Source organism: Coniosporium apollinis, assembly GCF_000281105.1.
Source record: "Coniosporium apollinis CBS 100218 chromosome Unknown supercont1.13, whole genome shotgun sequence".
Taxonomy (NCBI): domain Eukaryota; kingdom Fungi; phylum Ascomycota; class Dothideomycetes; genus Coniosporium; species Coniosporium apollinis.
Genome location: NW_006913275.1, coordinates 503,695 through 519,234, shown reverse-complemented (window position 1 = coordinate 519,234; position 15,540 = coordinate 503,695). Strand labels below are relative to the sequence as shown.

Sequence of the window (15,540 nt, the reverse complement as noted above, 5' to 3'; positions counted from 1 at the left end):
AATTACTACATCAATGCTCGACATAAACGATCTCACATTGATATCGTCATATACGCCAGAAGTGTTTAAGCGCTCATGGGGTTTGCATACGAATCAAAGTATTACGACTGCTTTTAATTTCCAAGAATGGCCGAAATGGTTTCGTGGTCAGCTTCAAGGTGATCACCTTATATTACGTTCCCGAGCAGTCCGACCAGCAATGGTGTCGCACAGTACTGCTATGCCAGAGCTTCCTCACTGAGTACAAAAAACCCAACGCCACAGCCGCTCCTTGTTGTCGAAACAATGTGTCCAAACTTGTCTCATAAAATCCTCCATGAAGCCGACGAAGAGCAGACCGTAAACTCAAATCACAAGCCACCATCTTCTAGTAGCCCTAAAACGCTTGTCCAAGCCTGAGATGCCGGAACAAAATCCACCTTCGCCCGGGCTAGGATGGATAATCTCCATTGTTGACCGCAGGGACCGAAATGTCCATCATCGGTGTACCAGTCACCCACACCGACCTCCCACGACCTTACGGCGAAGTACGGGTAGGGCGCTTCGGGATTCTCATTACGTGACGACGTGAGCTCCGCGAGATGGGACCTCATAAGCTACAACATCGGCCAGCACCTCGACTGCATCGGTGGCCGGGAGCGCGCGTAGATCGATGTCGAGCCCGTAGACGAGCCGAAAGAGGAGTTTGTGAGCGATGACGGCCCAACGCTGCAGTTGTCCGAGAGGGAAGTAACGTGCATCACCCCGCATGGGGAAGCCCGATGCATAGTCCGAGCGATAGAACCGCTCGCCGGTAATGCTTGGATAGGAATACGACACGTGGCTGAGCTTGTCGGCATGGGACTCATTGATCTCTACCCAGTCTGGCAAGTCTGCGTCCGGAACCTGTAGCAAATAAGCATGAAATTACTAAGCATCTTTAACCTGTCACCTGGGTGACACTGTGACAGAAATTGCCGGACTCCGAAAAACAGATAGGTCTTCAGTCGGCTTAAGCAGATAATGAATAGGCCTAATCCTTTATGGTATGCTGCCATATAAATATATGCAAGCTATACCTGAAAGTAGGATGGCTAGAGTAAACATCTTTAGAGACGTAGTGAATCCGATAGATTTCGGTGATTTAGGAGTGAGTTGTAAGTCCGGTAGTTTACGAGTCCGGCGATTTCCTCGCGTGTCTGTCCGACGGCTTGCGGGAAGCCCCTGGAGATCCAACTTACTCCGCTTTGAAGCATCCACGTACCACTAGCCAGATCCGCCTTTTGGAGTTCAGCACAAGCCGCGTCGTCTCCGTCACCGACCAAGCCGAACTTCCATATCTTCGTCGACTCGCCCGTGCAAGGGTGGACGACCTCAAAGGACGCCGTATTTGACCAGCGGCCAGAGAGACGCGGACCAAAGTATGTGCTGTGCTTTAGTACGGTGCTCTGAAGATGTAGGTGGTCGCATTTGCGATTCGACAGCGCTATCAATATATCTCCGTTGGCTTCGCGAATGGGTTCTACTACGAAAGCCTTGACCATCGTGGAGTCTGTGTAACTGTCGTGAGGATGAACTTGATCGTTCAGTACGGATAGTGGAGCTCAGCGGGAGTTGCGCAGTTGCTTTCTTGCGGCGTCTCTTGTGGTGCTGGCAGCGTCAAGAAGAGATTTAAGACTGACAGATTCTTCGCCTGTTGCAGCAAGGAAAAGTGGTTCGAAGCATAGATATAGTTGAAATGGTGGAAGGTGGAAAGAAATGAGGATGCTCCTATGGTCTGGAAGTGAAGCGCTTCTTTGAAGGTGAAATAGATTCACGCGCTAGCAGATGCAGGTCATCGCGAAACATGCAGTCTGACCGCAGGTAGCCAGTGGTGAATGACAGTATACGTGTGAAAGATTGGGGTGTATGATGGCAACTAGTGAAATTTAAAGTTAACGACGAGTCTAAGCGTTTTGGTACCCACAGCGCTGTGAAGTCTATGCGAAACAAAGCGCTGGGTGCCGGCATTCGCCGCAAAACGCAACGCCTTCACAGCTTCAGTTCGCCTTCCATGGCGTCCACGTGCATGAAGTTGGCGCGAAGAGGAGTGACACTGAATCAACGGATCAGCAGGTTGTTCCTATGCACGATTTGTCCCCAAGCAACCAGCACCGAGGAGATACCGACGTACCTGATCATGCCTCGCTGCACTGCCCATCCGTCGCTACCCGGTCCGTTCTTCTCCACGCTATCGTACACATCCTTGAATCTTGGCGCCCACTTGAAGTGCTTATGCATAAACCGTATATGACCGTCCTCTTTCGGAGTATTGTTCCCGTTATTCTCTCCACCCTCTCGAATCTCCATCTCCCTCTCTTCCGGTCCCTGATCTTCATCGTCCGGCACTTCAATCTCTTGGAAGCAACTTCCACTGGTCCATTGATTTTGCAGCATTCTCGTCCACACGATCTTGCTCTCCCGCACATCCGGCTTCAGCGGTACGTTGATACTATACAGCTGTACCCCGCTTTCTTCTTTCCAATCTCTCATCAGCTTCTCCACCAGCTGCACGCTGACCTCGCTTGCGGCCCCAATAATCTCTGGATCATGGTTCCGGTCGAAGAACGCATAGCTCAGCGCGATAGCCTTGACGCCGCAGATTGCGGCCTCCATCGCCCCGCCCAGCGTCCCGGAGCTGAGCGCGAAGACGGCGGTGGTATTGCGGCCGTAGTTGGGACCGGAGATCACGAGATCAATCGGACCGCGCGACTTGAAGTAGTGGTATAGCCCGATCTGGACGCAGCTGGCAGGCGTGCTGTCGATGAGGATCCATTCTTCCTCGGAGGAGTCGGCGGGGAGGGGGTGGGTTGTTGCTACGCCGTCGTCCTACTCCTTGCATCAGCTGATATGGTACTTGTCTAGGAGAGCTTTCGCCGCCAAGTAGGCTGGCTGAACTCAACGGACGGACTACGCACTTCGTGCAGTGTACCGGGCCGAAAGTATGTCGGCTTGATGGCCTGACCAACGATGTGGGCTTTACCAATCCAGGACCGCTGGGTGTGTGGCAAGACTACTGAAACGGTGTGGCCGGCTCTTTGCAGTGCGGACACGAAGCTGTGGACGTAGGGCGAGCTCTGGTTCGACGGGGGCCCGTCATCGTTGACGACCTGCGGAGGTCTGTAAGAGCGGTTCAGTCAGGAGAGTGAGGAGCTGTACTTGCAAGAATATGCATGTTGGAGAAGCCTCTATATATGTCCCGACTGGCTGTTTGTTACGGCTGAAGCGTCCTGCGGCTTGCCTTCGGTTTGCCCGGCTATTGCGGTTTGATATCTGCGCTATCCGCTTTGTCGCCCGCCGTAGCAATCGATAAAGCCAAGGAGGATGCGGGACGGCTCGGGATTTCCGCTTCCAGCCTTCCAGCCTTGCGTCATGTCGCCCTGCAGCATCGCAAACTTTCCACGGTTCAGGTCCGCGCCGGAGATCTGCAGGTACCACTGTCATAAACATTCGAAGAACAGCTATTGCACCGGAAGCTCTCGAGGTCGGGTCCTCGTAAGCATCCTGTCTTGAGCTCCGGCATCCTGCTAGGACGACGAGGGGTGTCACCACTGGCATGCCGCTCACGGCTCCGCGAAGGCGGATGCGGCCCAAACAATCAGTCTCCAGCTACCACGTCAAATCCCGAGCATGACAGCGTCCTCTCGGGCTTGTGTGAAGTGATCAGATTTAGAAATGGAGGCCGAGTCGGCACTTACAAAAGCGCGAATCCGGTGGTCGGATCCCCGCTCTCCGGCAAAGTTTGGCTGAGAGGTCTGTTTATATAGCCATCCATGCCCCCCAGACCACTCCATTTCTCCTCTCATATACCTCCTGCTGCTTCAGACCGCTCGGGAGCCTTTCTACGTGACCATCTCTAGTCTCTCCAGCTACTTCTATCGCGGTAGGACCTCAATTGCTCTCACAAGATCGCTGGACAGCACCAGCATACACAGCCGTACTAACACACTACCTTCAGAGAATAACTCACCTCCAACCCATTCAAAATGGTCGTCGTAGTCCCCACCGCCTCTCTAGAGGGCAAGGTAAGCTATCCCCCTTCGAGCAGGAGCCTCCTCCCCAAAAGGCAGTCCACCAACCCATCTACCACCAGGTCGCCCTCATCACCGGCGCCGGTCGAGGCATCGGTCGCGGCTGTGCCATCGAGCTCGGCAAACGCGGCGCCTCCGTAGTCGTCAACTACGTCTCCTCCAAGGGCCCCGCGGAGGAGGTCTGCAAAATCATCGAGGATTTCGGCAACGGCGCAAAAGCAATCAGTATCCAAGCCGACGTATCCAAAGTATCCGAGATCAACCGGCTATTCGAGGAAGCCAAGAAGGCGTTCGGGAAAGTCGACATCGTGATGAGCAACTCCGGGACCGAGAGCTGGGACCCGACGCTCGAGGTGACGGAGGAGAAGTACGACCACGTCTTCAATCTGAACGCGCGGGCTCAGTTCTTCGTCGGGCAGGCTGCATTCCGCCACCTTGAGGATAATGGTCGTCTTATCCTTATGTCGTCCATTGCGGCTGGTCTGCTGGGCGTCAAGAATCACGCGCTGTACAATGCTAGCAAGATGGCTGTTATCGGCATGATCAAGGCGTTTGCGACGGATTTTGGCGTCAGGGGTATCACTGTCAACGGCGTCGCGCCTGGCGGTATCAAGTCGGATATGTTCACCCAGAACGCGTGGCACTATATCCCGGGTGGCAGCCCAGACTGGCCGGCGGAGAAGATCGAGACGCTCATGGCGCAGCATTGCCCATTGGGCCGGTGTGCCGTGCCCGAGGATGTTGCGAGGGTGGTTGCGTTCTTGGCGAGTGAGGATGGCAGCTGGGTCAATGGTGAGTGATCGCCTCTCTGCACTAATTCTCCATTGCCTTTGGCGGAGTACAGTTATCTAACGTCAACCCCACAGGCCAAGTTATCACCATCTCCGGCGGTTCGTCCCAGTAAACGTTTTGCACGAGCAGAGAGCTTCCACACTTTATTGTCATACCCGGTTATGCATTGATTATGGCGAATGAGGGCATGAATGGTCAGGGCGACGGTCACTTAGACAGATGGCTAAGGCAGCATGGATGTGAGGGCGATAAAGTAGACATGTTTATTACAATCTAACAATCAAAAGCACGCTTCTTTGACAAGCTCCTGTTCACTCTCACGGTTTTGCGTACCAGTCTCCGTCTGCTCGATCTACGGACAGCTCCTCGCCCCCCCAAACCGGTAATGTAGCTGTTCTTGTAAAACGTTACCATAGTCTTGCTGTCCTCCTGTCCTTCTCCCCCGCTATTTTACTGTCCTGCTGAATTGCTATCTTCTTAACCTCTTGCCCTGCGTAGTCTCACTAACTGCCTTCACTTCCGCATACCGCAATATCCGGATATGGGACGATACAGAAACAGCGGCAATGTCTCAGGTAACAGAAACACCCCGGAAGCCGGCATGAGTAGACGTGTTGCCAATGTTGATTGGCATCAACGCTCAGGTCGCATAAACATACCTGTCGCTTCATTGGTCATGCAGCGTTTTCAGGCAAGGCAGGTAGCTGGGGAAGGGAGTGCGGGGGGCTTGCGTTAGCGGATGTTACGTTGGCGGCCATGCGCGCTTGGCAGAAAAGCTTGGGGAGTCCGTGTTTGCATGATGTGGCATCCCGGAGAGGAAAAGACAAGCGGTGTTAGTTGATGCGAAAGAATGAAAGAGTCATGAAGCGGAGAGTGCGCATGTGCACAAGCAGTTTACGGCCTTTTGCGAAGAATTCTTTGGCACGACAAGATGCTGCTGTACGACGGACGACGGCGCGGCAGGGTTGAGGATTCGCGGGAGCGCCGCTGACGTTAGCGCCCGTTGCTAGCTAGCCCTGCAGAGCTTCCTTCGACGTCTTGCAGTGCGGTTGCAGCCATCCGCCGCAGGATTCAAGTGGTGAGTGGATCAGAAATGGCTGTTGATCGTCGCATGTTACACCCTCCCCACCAGACTCCATTGTCAGGCCTCCAACGTGCGCAACGCGGCTTTGCAAGCACATAAAGTCAGCAAGCAAGGACAAGGCTGCATTGACCTGCCCTTGCAATGCTGGGATGGGCGGTGGTGAAGAAGCAGAGAGGAGGTGCGGTGTCATCCTTGAAACTCCAACCTCATGCACCTGACCGTGGCTTTCCTGAGGTCATGCGGCGCTCACGATCGGTTGTCATCCGAACGTTGCCCGCCTCAACCTGAAACATAAAGACTTCGTGTGTGCCCGCACAACTTTTGGCCTTGCACAACCTCCTCTACCGTTGCTGCATGGTTGAAACAGTACAGCGGAGACCCATCCAGTGGCTCTGTCAGCACCGTGACTTCCAAAGAATAAATCTCTAGCTTCAGAAATATCTCAACATGACAGTCGGAAACATCTACTTCATCGCGGCCATCGCCGTCCTTGGCGGTGGTCTGTTCGGTTTCGACATCTCTTCCATGTCCGCTATGTAAGTTCGTCAGAGGCACGTTAGTTGGCAATGGTTCTAGTAATCCATTTCCTCGAATTATACTGACCACCGATACAGCATAGCCACGCAAGAATATCTCTGTTACTTCAATCAAGGTGGCCTCAACGAGCAAGGAACATGCGTCGGTCCGCGATCAGACGTCCAAGGCGGTATCACTGCCTCTATGCCAGGAGGCTCATTCGTCGGCGCACTCGTCTCCGGATTTCTCAGCGACATCTTTGGCAGGAAGAAAGCCATCATGATCGGAGCCGTCATCTGGTGGGCCCGTCCGCCTTGAGTGTTTTCTCGACCATTGCTGACTTCTCCCTAGGTGCATCGGTTGTGTAATCGTTTCTGCCTCTCAGAACATCGGCATGCTCGTCGTAGGCCGCTTCATCAATGGCGTCTGCGTCGGTATCTGCTCCGCTCAAGTTCCCGTCTACATCTCCGAGCTAGCGCCCCCGTCCAAGCGAGGTCGTCTCGTTGGTGCGCAGCAGTGGGCTATCACTTGGGGAATAATGATTATGTTCTACATCTCCTATGTAGGCTCTGCCGCTCTCGCGTTCTCGACAGCAGCTAACCCCTTGCGCAGGGCTGCTCCAAGATCAAGAACACCTCCGCTTTCCGCATCCCCTGGGCGGTCCAAGCTGTCCCAGCAATCATGCTCTTCGTCGGAATGCTCTTCCTCCCGGAGTCTCCTCGCTGGCTGGCGCGCAAAAACCGCTGGGACGACTGCGAGCGCGTCTTGATCCTAGTCCATGGCCACGGGGACCCCCACTCGCCTTTCGTGGCTAAAGAGCTCGCTGAGATCAAAGAAACCTGCGAGTTTGAGCGCCACAACGCCGATGTCACGTATTGGGAGCTTCTCAAGCCCCGGATGATTAACCGCACCCACATCGGCGTCTTCACGCAGATTTGGAGTCAGCTGACCGGTATGAACGTGATGATGTACTACATCACTTACGTCTTTGCCATGGCTGGTCTGACCGGCGACACTCTCCTCGTTTCCTCGTCGATCCAGTACGTGATCAACGTCTTGATGACCATACCAGCCCTTCTTTACGTCGACCGCTGGGGCCGTCGTCCGACTCTCCTCGTCGGCGCCGCGCTGATGGCCACATGGCTCTTCACTAACGCCGGTGTCCTCGCCGCCCGTGGAAGGCCAGCACCTCCAGGCGGTGTAGGCGGCGTGAAGGAAGCATCGTGGGAGGTGAGCGGCCCGCCGAGCAAGGCCGTCATCGCGTGCTCCTATCTCTTTGTCGCCTCATTTGCAACTACTTGGGGTCCGGTCTCGTGGATCTACCCGCCTGAGCTCTACCCGCTCCGCGTTCGTGGAAAGGCGGTCGCGCTCTCGACGTCAGCGAACTGGATCATGAACTTCGCGCTCGGCTACTTCGTCCCACCGGCGTTTGTGAATATTCAGTGGCGAACCTATCTCATCTTTGGCGTTTTCTGCGTCTCCATGTTCATTCATGTCTTCTTCTTGTTCCCGGAGACAGCGGGCAAGACGCTGGAGGAGGTCGAGGGCATGTTCCTGGATCCGGACGGCATCAAGAACATCGGCACCCCGGCGTGGAAGACTAGGGTCACGACGAAGCAAGTTAGTCAGCTGGAGAGGGGCAATGTGGATGCTGAGAAGGGTGCGGTGGTACACAGGGATGATACAAACAACAGCCCTGAGAGGATGGATTCAGCGGCGGAGAAGGAGTACCGGCCATAAATGGTGGAGTATTTGGCCGGCGGCTAACGACTCTACTCCTACATCGGAGTACTGATGGCTTGAAGCGCCATAAAATGACAAGGCGTCTCAGGAATACCCGGCTGCTTTGAGCTTACGAAACCTCTGCTTCTTGTTTGTATGTAGCACAGAGCTGGTCGAAATAGCTCACATAATGAGTGGAGGACCTGATTAGGTACCTCTGAATGTCAACGAGTCCAACTCGCTTGCTCTGCTGCGCCATGTATCTCTTGCTTTGCTACCCTCTCTCGTCGTGCGCGATAAAAGCCTCACCGCGGAAATCTCGCTGTGAAACTCATGTTTATCTGACCATGCCTCGCTTTACCATCGCCACGCCCCCTTCCAATAAAACAACAAAACTCTTATAAAGATAGAACATGCAATGAGGTTTAATTAGATGGCTCTTCCGTACTTCTTGCAGCCTGATATAGGCGGTAGTGTAGACAATGGTTGATGAAGCATGGGTTTCGCGGTGAGGCTTTTATTGCGCACGACGAGCCTCTGTAGTACAAGTACCTTGACGAACAAATGTCACGAAGGCCTACCTTAACACACAAGTCTTGCAGCTTAATGAACCGCTGACTTTCAACACAGCAAGTAAGTGTTCCTAACTAACCTCGCTACGGACCTTAGCCTTTTCCTCGACCTTCAGATGGGATCCCAGTTCATCTGCAGGTCACTCTTAAATCTCCGCGTTATCGATAAGCCCTACGAGCCGCGCATTGCATTGGCGGACGCGCCTGTTCACTGGAAACGCCTTTTCGATGACACAAGCATTTGGACAGCCCCATAGTTCTCCTCAATGATCGAGAGTATCTAGGATAACCCGTCGACTCAGCCATGGCGTCTGCATTCATCGGATTGACTGTCCTAGTGACGCTCCGTCACCCACCTAACACCTCAGTCCAGGGCGTTGTTGCCAATGTCATTCCGGAGACCGCTACATTACTCCTGCAGAATGGTGAGCCTTGAATAGATCTCTTCTGCATTGTCTTCGGTGGAGTGCTAATCTCTGCGGCAGCATTCTACACCGCGAACGGCTACTATCCTCCAGGTGGAATTAGGGTTGAGGGCACGCAGATTGCGGATTTGGAAGTCAAGAGTGGTCAACCCGAACCGTCTGTGCCAGCGCATGCACATGTCCATCCGCCTTTACAGCAAGACCAAGGCAGTCTGCCGTCCTTACACCCACTTGCAAACGTTCCCAACCGTACGTCTTCCGTGCCAGCTGCTGCGGCGAGCGTTGGAGTACCGCAACAACGGCAAGCTTTCGTGGACCCAGCAATCCTCAGCTATGGGAAGCGACCCACAGGTACACCGGCCAAAGCAGTCAATGATGTTGTCACACAAGCGATACCTAGGCCTCAAGAAGCGCCCGCGACGCCCGTCAAACACTTAGCGGCTGCCGCGGCTGCTGCCCTACCCTCAAACACCTCGCCTTTCGTGGGCGAAGCGCGGAGACCATCGCAAGTCAGGTCAGCTGAAAAACGACGAGGCGATGCAGCCGCGACGCTCACAGCTCCGTTCTCTGGAATGGACCTTGGCCCAGCTGATGAGGTGCTGGATGACACAGACGAACCTACAGTCATTGGCGGTTCTGTACGACGAGCGAGCTTGACTAAGACGAGATCTGGACTGCCGATGGACATGTCGTCGAAGCCCGGGGATACAATGAAACGCACAAGGCGCGGTGGCAAGGGCAAGAGGAGGGGTTCTCAGCATGGCGCCTTTCCTGGTGGAAATGACGCTGAAGCTCTCGAGTCATCGCCTGAAGTCGCTCGCAAGGCGGGCCCTAATGGAAACCTGCGCGGAAAAGGCTGGCGACAGACACCGATACTGCAAGATGAACCAACCATGTCGCCGCGCACGCCCGGAGTGATCGGTGGCCGCATTGGTCGCGAGGCTGTCACGAGCTCGAACCGTAAGACCCGCCGTCAACAGGCTGTGGAGGCGACGAACGGCTGGGCCACTGAAGACGCGACTGATGTTCAAGAACTGCCAGAGTTCGACTTCGAGGCCAACTTGTCAAAATTTGACAAGCGGACTGTGTTCAACCAGATCAGGAACGAAGACACTACTGCGGATGAGGATCGACTGGTAAGTCACAACAGACTACCGCCGGCGAGACCTGGTACGTATGGCGGCAAGAACCTCCATCCTACAGAGAATGTCCTAGACAAACCCACCCCTCGGGGCCGAAGCGACGACTTCACCTCTACCGAAGAAGACGACTCCGACTTCGACAGCGGCAGAGTATCCCGACGGTCCGCCTCCCGCGCCTCCATGAAGCGCCCACCCTACCGCTCCGGCAGCGGCGTTCAGGATGAGCCTCTCCCTCCCGTCCCCACCTCTGGCTCCTTCTCCGGCAGCCTTCCCACCGCCCTCCTAAACCGCAGCAACCGCACCCTAACCCGAACCGTCTACTCCCCATCCCACCTGTCCAACAGCCCCAAGCCTTCCGCCCACCGCCCCACCCCGCCAATGTCCCCCTCGCTCCTCTCCCAGCCCGCCACAGGGCACGCAACCCTGCGTCTTGCCTCCACCGACCGCATCTGCAACACCATCACGCCGGGCGGCATGCAAGCCGTCGAAGAAGCCGCGGAGATCGAATACGGGCTCACCGAAGACATCATGGCCGAAAACAGCGCGCGCGGGATCGCAGAGGTCGCACTCTCCGCCATCAACCCCGGCGGCCGCCGCCTCGCGCGCGAGACCCTCGCGCTAAACGCCAAACCCGTCATCGTCGTGCTCGCAGGAAACCATCGTTCAGGCGCGCGCGCCACAGCCGCGGCTCGCCATCTCCATGCCCGCGGCCCGCGCGTCATGGTCTGCGTCCTCGGCTACGAGCGCCAGGCGGACTGGGACAAGGATCTGCGGCGGCAGGTCGCCTTGTTCAGGGCGATGGGCGGGCTGGTCAAGGGGTGGGAGACGGTCAAATCGGCGTTGCGAAAACTGGACGCGCCGCCCGAACTCATCGTCGATGCGCTGTTGGGCCGCGGGAGGGAGTTTGAGGCCTTGGGAGCGGAGGACAGGGCCACGACGATGGAGTGTGTAGGCTGGGCGAACAAGAGCCGCGCGCAGGTGCTCGCGGTCGAGGGGCCGAGCGGCGTCAATGGCAGTACGGGCGAGGTGGGGATTCTTGAGGGCGAGCCGTTTGAGATTCGCGCGAACCATGTCGTGAGTTTGGGTGCGCCGAGGGTGGGGTTGCTGAGGGCGCTCGAGAAGGGGCATGGCCTCGGTGACCCCCTTTGGCATATTTGGGTCGTGGACATTGGGATCAATAGGCCGTGGAGGACGCATGGGCCGAGTCCGGGGGGCTTAGCGGGGCTGGATGCGAAGAAGGGGAGAGGGATCAGGTTTGGGAGCGAGTGGGTTGTGGGGGTGAGGTTTGAGAAGGGGGACGGGTTGGGATGAGGAAGCGGATAGGGCGGATACGGTTTACACTTTCGAGCCTCTATTTTTTCGGATTGCCAAAGCGCTGGCGTTCGGCGCTGGGGAAAAGGCGCTGGTTTCAGCTTATGGAAGGGCACTCAGGAACCTTGCCTGAGAGGCGGAGCTGGGCAGTCACCGGGGCGTGCGGTGCGGATAGACTTGTCGTCGCTTTCAGGCCTCTAACAAGATGAAGATTGCATCTACAACCCTTCCGTGCTATCCACTTCATACTCTCACCCTCTAACGGCCACCCATAAGATCGCTGGCCAAGCAGAGGTTCTGAAGCGAACTAGAGGACGTTTGGCCGCTTACGGTGCAAGAGACAGAATCGGAACTGGGCACCAGAACTTCTTCTACTCATTACTAGAGAGAACGAGACTAGAGACATCAAAGTCTCGATATCCGGTTTTGAAGGATCGCAATAGGATCTGACTAGAAATCCGCCTAGATAGTCAAGCGGTCTAACGTGAAAGATTCAGTAGTATAGGCTTCAACCAAAGATCCTTACAACAACGGGTGTGTGAAATATAACAGAAGCGAAGAGGTTATTAAAGAATACCATGGCGTCCAGCAACAGTCTGACAAAAAGCAATGGCTAACAAACCGTGCGACATATCAGACGCCGTTAGCTCGTGCCAACCCAGCAAACCTCCAGACGCATACAGCATCTTCCTAGCCGTATGAGGACTGACCCGATCCTGTCACAGGTGCAGTCGTTGATTGTCAATGCGGCTATAAACCAGAAGTTGCTCGGGCGTTGCAACCACCGACAATCTGTATTAGTGACGGCTATCTCAGCTGCCTGTAGTTCCTCGGCCAAATCCAGATGGCATCAATACGACGCAATGATGTATAGAACGCCCCCTGTTCTCGAACAATGCCCTGGTGTTGAGAGGAACTTGGAAGCGTGACCCAAGCGCGCGTTGTACACGCGGCCAAACGTTTCTCCCGCCCCAGGCCGTAGCTCGAAAAGTTGCGAGATGTATGGCAGCAAGCTCCCCATCTAGAGCATCATCGCATCGCATCGCATCGCATCTCTCATAACATACCGAATCACCTCCGTCGCAACATCGCCTCAACCCCGTATCCGAATCCTCAGACCCCAATCCGACACCATGGTCAAGCTGGAAGAAGTCCCCGACGAGGCCCTCATCGCCGACCAGCCGGGCCCCCTAGACGAAGAAGGCGACTGGGACACCGACAGTGGTAAGCCCCCATTCCCTCCTCCCCCATCCGTCCTCCCTCCATTACCCTCCTTAGCCCCTCAAATTAACCCCCTGGCCCCCTCCTAGAATCCGACCTCGAGTCCGAGCTCTCCATCCCCGAAGACGAGACCCTCTACGAGCGCATCCAGGCCCTGCAAGACATGGTCTCCCCCCGCAACCGCCGGCTGCTCTCCAGCACCTTCTCCTCAGCATCCGCGTGGTTCAAGTCCGGGGCCGTGTTTGGCGGGAAGGCGCTCTGGGTCGTGAGCACGAGCGCGCTGTTGCTGGGCGTGCCGTGGGCGCTCGCGTATGCCGAGGAGCAGCAGATGGTCGAGATGGAGAGGGAGATGAAGCAGCAGCAGATTGCTAATGAGGTGAGTCGGAACACGGGAGGGATGGGGATGGGAGATGAAAGGCTCATCGATGGGCACAGGTCATAACTCCGGGATCGTCTACGCAGGCGCGTCCGGCGCTGTGAGAGGGGTTTCAGGTGTAGTGTACGTTTTTGCACTGTTTCACGATGAGGCGGGTTCGTGTATATAATAGCTGGGCAGCGGTTGATAGGGGGGGTATTGGTCTGGGCCCTTCCTTGTTCTGTTGCGATTCACGCTTGTAGTATAGATCTCGACTCTGTATGAGCATGATTTGTTGTCCTAATCAGTTCATCATCAACAAAAGATCATTCCGCAGCAAGATCATGCCAGAGGAGAAAAGATACATCATCTGCATGCTATATGTACAATATCCCACAGCGCTACGCTCATCAGCAAACGCGCAACAGAGCAACTACGAAAGCGTCCCCGCTTCGCCAGGCTGAAGCGTGACACCCATTACACAGACATGCGACGCGCGCAACGTAGAAGCCCAGTCTATCCCTACCCGACCGCCGGTCTCGCAGGAAGGCGGCGAAGAGAAAGCAGCGCTAATGACAGCGCCCGATGCAGGACTATGGTGATACAGCGGAAAGAGGTGTTGGTGTAAAGCGGTATGGGTTAGTAGAGGCGGATAGAAGGTGGAGGGGAGGGTTTAGAACGGCGGTGGCAAGGAGGCGCCGGCGGTCTCTTGCTGGGCCATGACTTCCTCATCGGCGGCTTCGATTGATACGGCCAGGCCAACCTTGGCTTGGTTCTGTCGAGCTGGGTTAGCAAGTTGACAATGAAGGATAGAGTGAGCGCATGACATACCTTGGCATGGTCGATCTCTCCCGCGAAAGTTACCTGCACAGGCGGTGCAACCCTCTTCTCCAGCAAACATCCAAGCCGGCCCTGGCTGTCGACTTGTGCCCGGAAAGACGATGCCCTGAAGTCGTACTTTGCTCCGAGCGTCGTGACGCCTTCCTTCCCTCCTCGTCCGCCCATCATCCCTCCATTGAGTCCGGCGAACTGCAGAGTGACGTCGACACCGGCCTCGACCTTTTCTGTCAACCTTCGCCAGTATGAAGCCTGGACACCACCCTGCGCGAGCATCTGTGCGCTTCCAACCCAGTCTTCTCCTCTGTATCGCGCCGCGTATGACATCGCCATCTCCGGCCCGTGGTCCACCGCTGCCCGCTGCCAGACGCCTTCCAAGCCCAGAGCGAGTCGCGGGGTCACGGACTGCATGTAGCTTCCGACGAAGATGCCCGTCAGGCCACCGTCGAGCATCGATGGATTCATGGCCTTGATGCTTGCGTTGAAGTCGGCACCAGTGTAGTCTTGCTCGAGCGAGAGCATGGCTTGTCCCGCGCCGGGCGCAAGCTGAACGCTTGTTTTCGTTACTAACGCAGTGTTCCATCGGTAGTTGAATCGGCCAGAGAGCTGGAGCTCGTTATCGAGATTGGCTTGCAAGAAGACCTGATTCTCGTCAGCCGTCTCTCTCGCCACGGCGGATGAAGATCCTCTGACAAACCTTTGGTGATCCGTACAGCGCAGCATATGCATAGGGCGGTAGCCCCTGCGATCCCATTGACAGCGCATGTGACACCTGGAACAGCGGCGCGACAGAGAAGGCTTTGGTCAGGTCCGCCCGCAGGCCGGAGAAGGTGAGGTTGTTTAGGAACACATCGCGCTGGACCTCCTTCGCAATATTGTCGACGGTGACGGGCGTCGACAGCCCTAATGCTTCCCTCCTCTCCGAGAAAGAGATGTATAAGTCGCTCAGCCGCCTGACAAGCGCGTTCCCAGTAAAGGCATCCAGCGCAGCCTGGTCCGGTTTTACTGTGGCCATGGCAGGCTCGGCGGATTGTGATGGGTGGGGTGGGTGATGGTGATGGCTCCGAGAATTGCGGCGCGATTCGGAGGGAGCAAGTGCTGATGCAGGACGGGTGGATGGGATGGTTATGTCAACGAGGCCTCCGACTGCATGAGCTCCGATGCCAGCTGGGACATTTTCCAGGAGAGCTGCGGATCAACCGTTTCTCCGCCGCTCTCCAGGCGTTTGTCTTCCGCATTACCTACGCCGTCGCCTGCTGTGATATGCCCTTGTAGATAGCACGAACTGACCTTGTGTTTGCTTTTTGTACCTTCTTTTACGTTCCTTGCATCCCTTCAAACACGTTTTCTGCTGCTGCACCTTCCAACAACCGCGCTGAGTTGTCGCCGGACCTTACTCATAAAAGGCTGAGCAGACCCTCAAACTGGCCCCAACCTTTAGTCTTGGCATCTCCGGCGGCCTTACCAGTATCAAAACGCTGGTCGATCCTGATATCCCCACTACAGTGAAGCAA

At 55.8% G+C, this 15,540-nt stretch overlaps 7 protein-coding genes across 7 annotated transcripts; 4 read left to right on the top strand and 3 right to left on the bottom strand.

Annotated features, from left to right (window-relative positions):
- Positions 1-555: 555 nt before the first annotated feature.
- On the bottom strand, positions 556-1,523 carry W97_03336 (uncharacterized protein; the record flags this gene model as incomplete). The annotated part of the gene is made up of 2 exons (XM_007781233.1): positions 556-885; positions 1,221-1,523. The coding sequence occupies 2 exons, from the start codon at positions 1,521-1,523 to the stop codon at positions 556-558; spliced, it is 633 nt and encodes a 210-aa protein (XP_007779423.1).
- A 487-nt stretch (positions 1,524-2,010) lies between these two features.
- Positions 2,011-3,793, bottom strand: W97_03335 (uncharacterized protein; the record flags this gene model as incomplete). The annotated part of the gene is made up of 4 exons (XM_007781232.1): positions 2,011-2,074; positions 2,153-2,847; positions 2,937-3,138; positions 3,717-3,793. The coding sequence occupies 4 exons, from the start codon at positions 3,791-3,793 to the stop codon at positions 2,011-2,013; spliced, it is 1,038 nt and encodes a 345-aa protein (XP_007779422.1).
- A 211-nt stretch (positions 3,794-4,004) lies between these two features.
- Positions 4,005-4,953, top strand: W97_03334 (uncharacterized protein; the record flags this gene model as incomplete). The annotated part of the gene is made up of 3 exons (XM_007781231.1): positions 4,005-4,043; positions 4,112-4,841; positions 4,916-4,953. The coding sequence occupies 3 exons, from the start codon at positions 4,005-4,007 to the stop codon at positions 4,951-4,953; spliced, it is 807 nt and encodes a 268-aa protein (XP_007779421.1).
- Positions 4,954-6,372: 1,419 nt separating this feature from the next.
- On the top strand, positions 6,373-8,181 carry W97_03333 (uncharacterized protein; the record flags this gene model as incomplete). Its single annotated transcript, XM_007781230.1, has 4 exons — positions 6,373-6,461; positions 6,540-6,740; positions 6,793-7,003; positions 7,054-8,181. 4 exons carry the CDS (start codon positions 6,373-6,375, stop codon positions 8,179-8,181), a joined length of 1,629 nt encoding a protein of 542 aa, XP_007779420.1.
- An 858-nt stretch (positions 8,182-9,039) lies between these two features.
- Positions 9,040-11,613, top strand: W97_03332 (uncharacterized protein; the record flags this gene model as incomplete). Its single annotated transcript, XM_007781229.1, has 2 exons — positions 9,040-9,160; positions 9,221-11,613. The coding sequence occupies 2 exons, from the start codon at positions 9,040-9,042 to the stop codon at positions 11,611-11,613; spliced, it is 2,514 nt and encodes an 837-aa protein (XP_007779419.1).
- Positions 11,614-12,746: 1,133 nt separating this feature from the next.
- W97_03331 (uncharacterized protein) lies at positions 12,747-13,276 on the top strand (the record flags this gene model as incomplete). The annotated part of the gene is made up of 2 exons (XM_007781228.1): positions 12,747-12,837; positions 12,924-13,276. 2 exons carry the CDS (start codon positions 12,747-12,749, stop codon positions 13,274-13,276), a joined length of 444 nt encoding a protein of 147 aa, XP_007779418.1.
- Positions 13,277-13,862: 586 nt separating this feature from the next.
- On the bottom strand, positions 13,863-15,041 carry W97_03330 (mitochondrial import receptor subunit TOM40; the record flags this gene model as incomplete). Its single annotated transcript, XM_007781227.1, has 3 exons — positions 13,863-13,964; positions 14,021-14,668; positions 14,724-15,041. The coding sequence occupies 3 exons, from the start codon at positions 15,039-15,041 to the stop codon at positions 13,863-13,865; spliced, it is 1,068 nt and encodes a 355-aa protein (XP_007779417.1).
- Between the last annotated feature and the right edge of the window lie 499 nt (positions 15,042-15,540).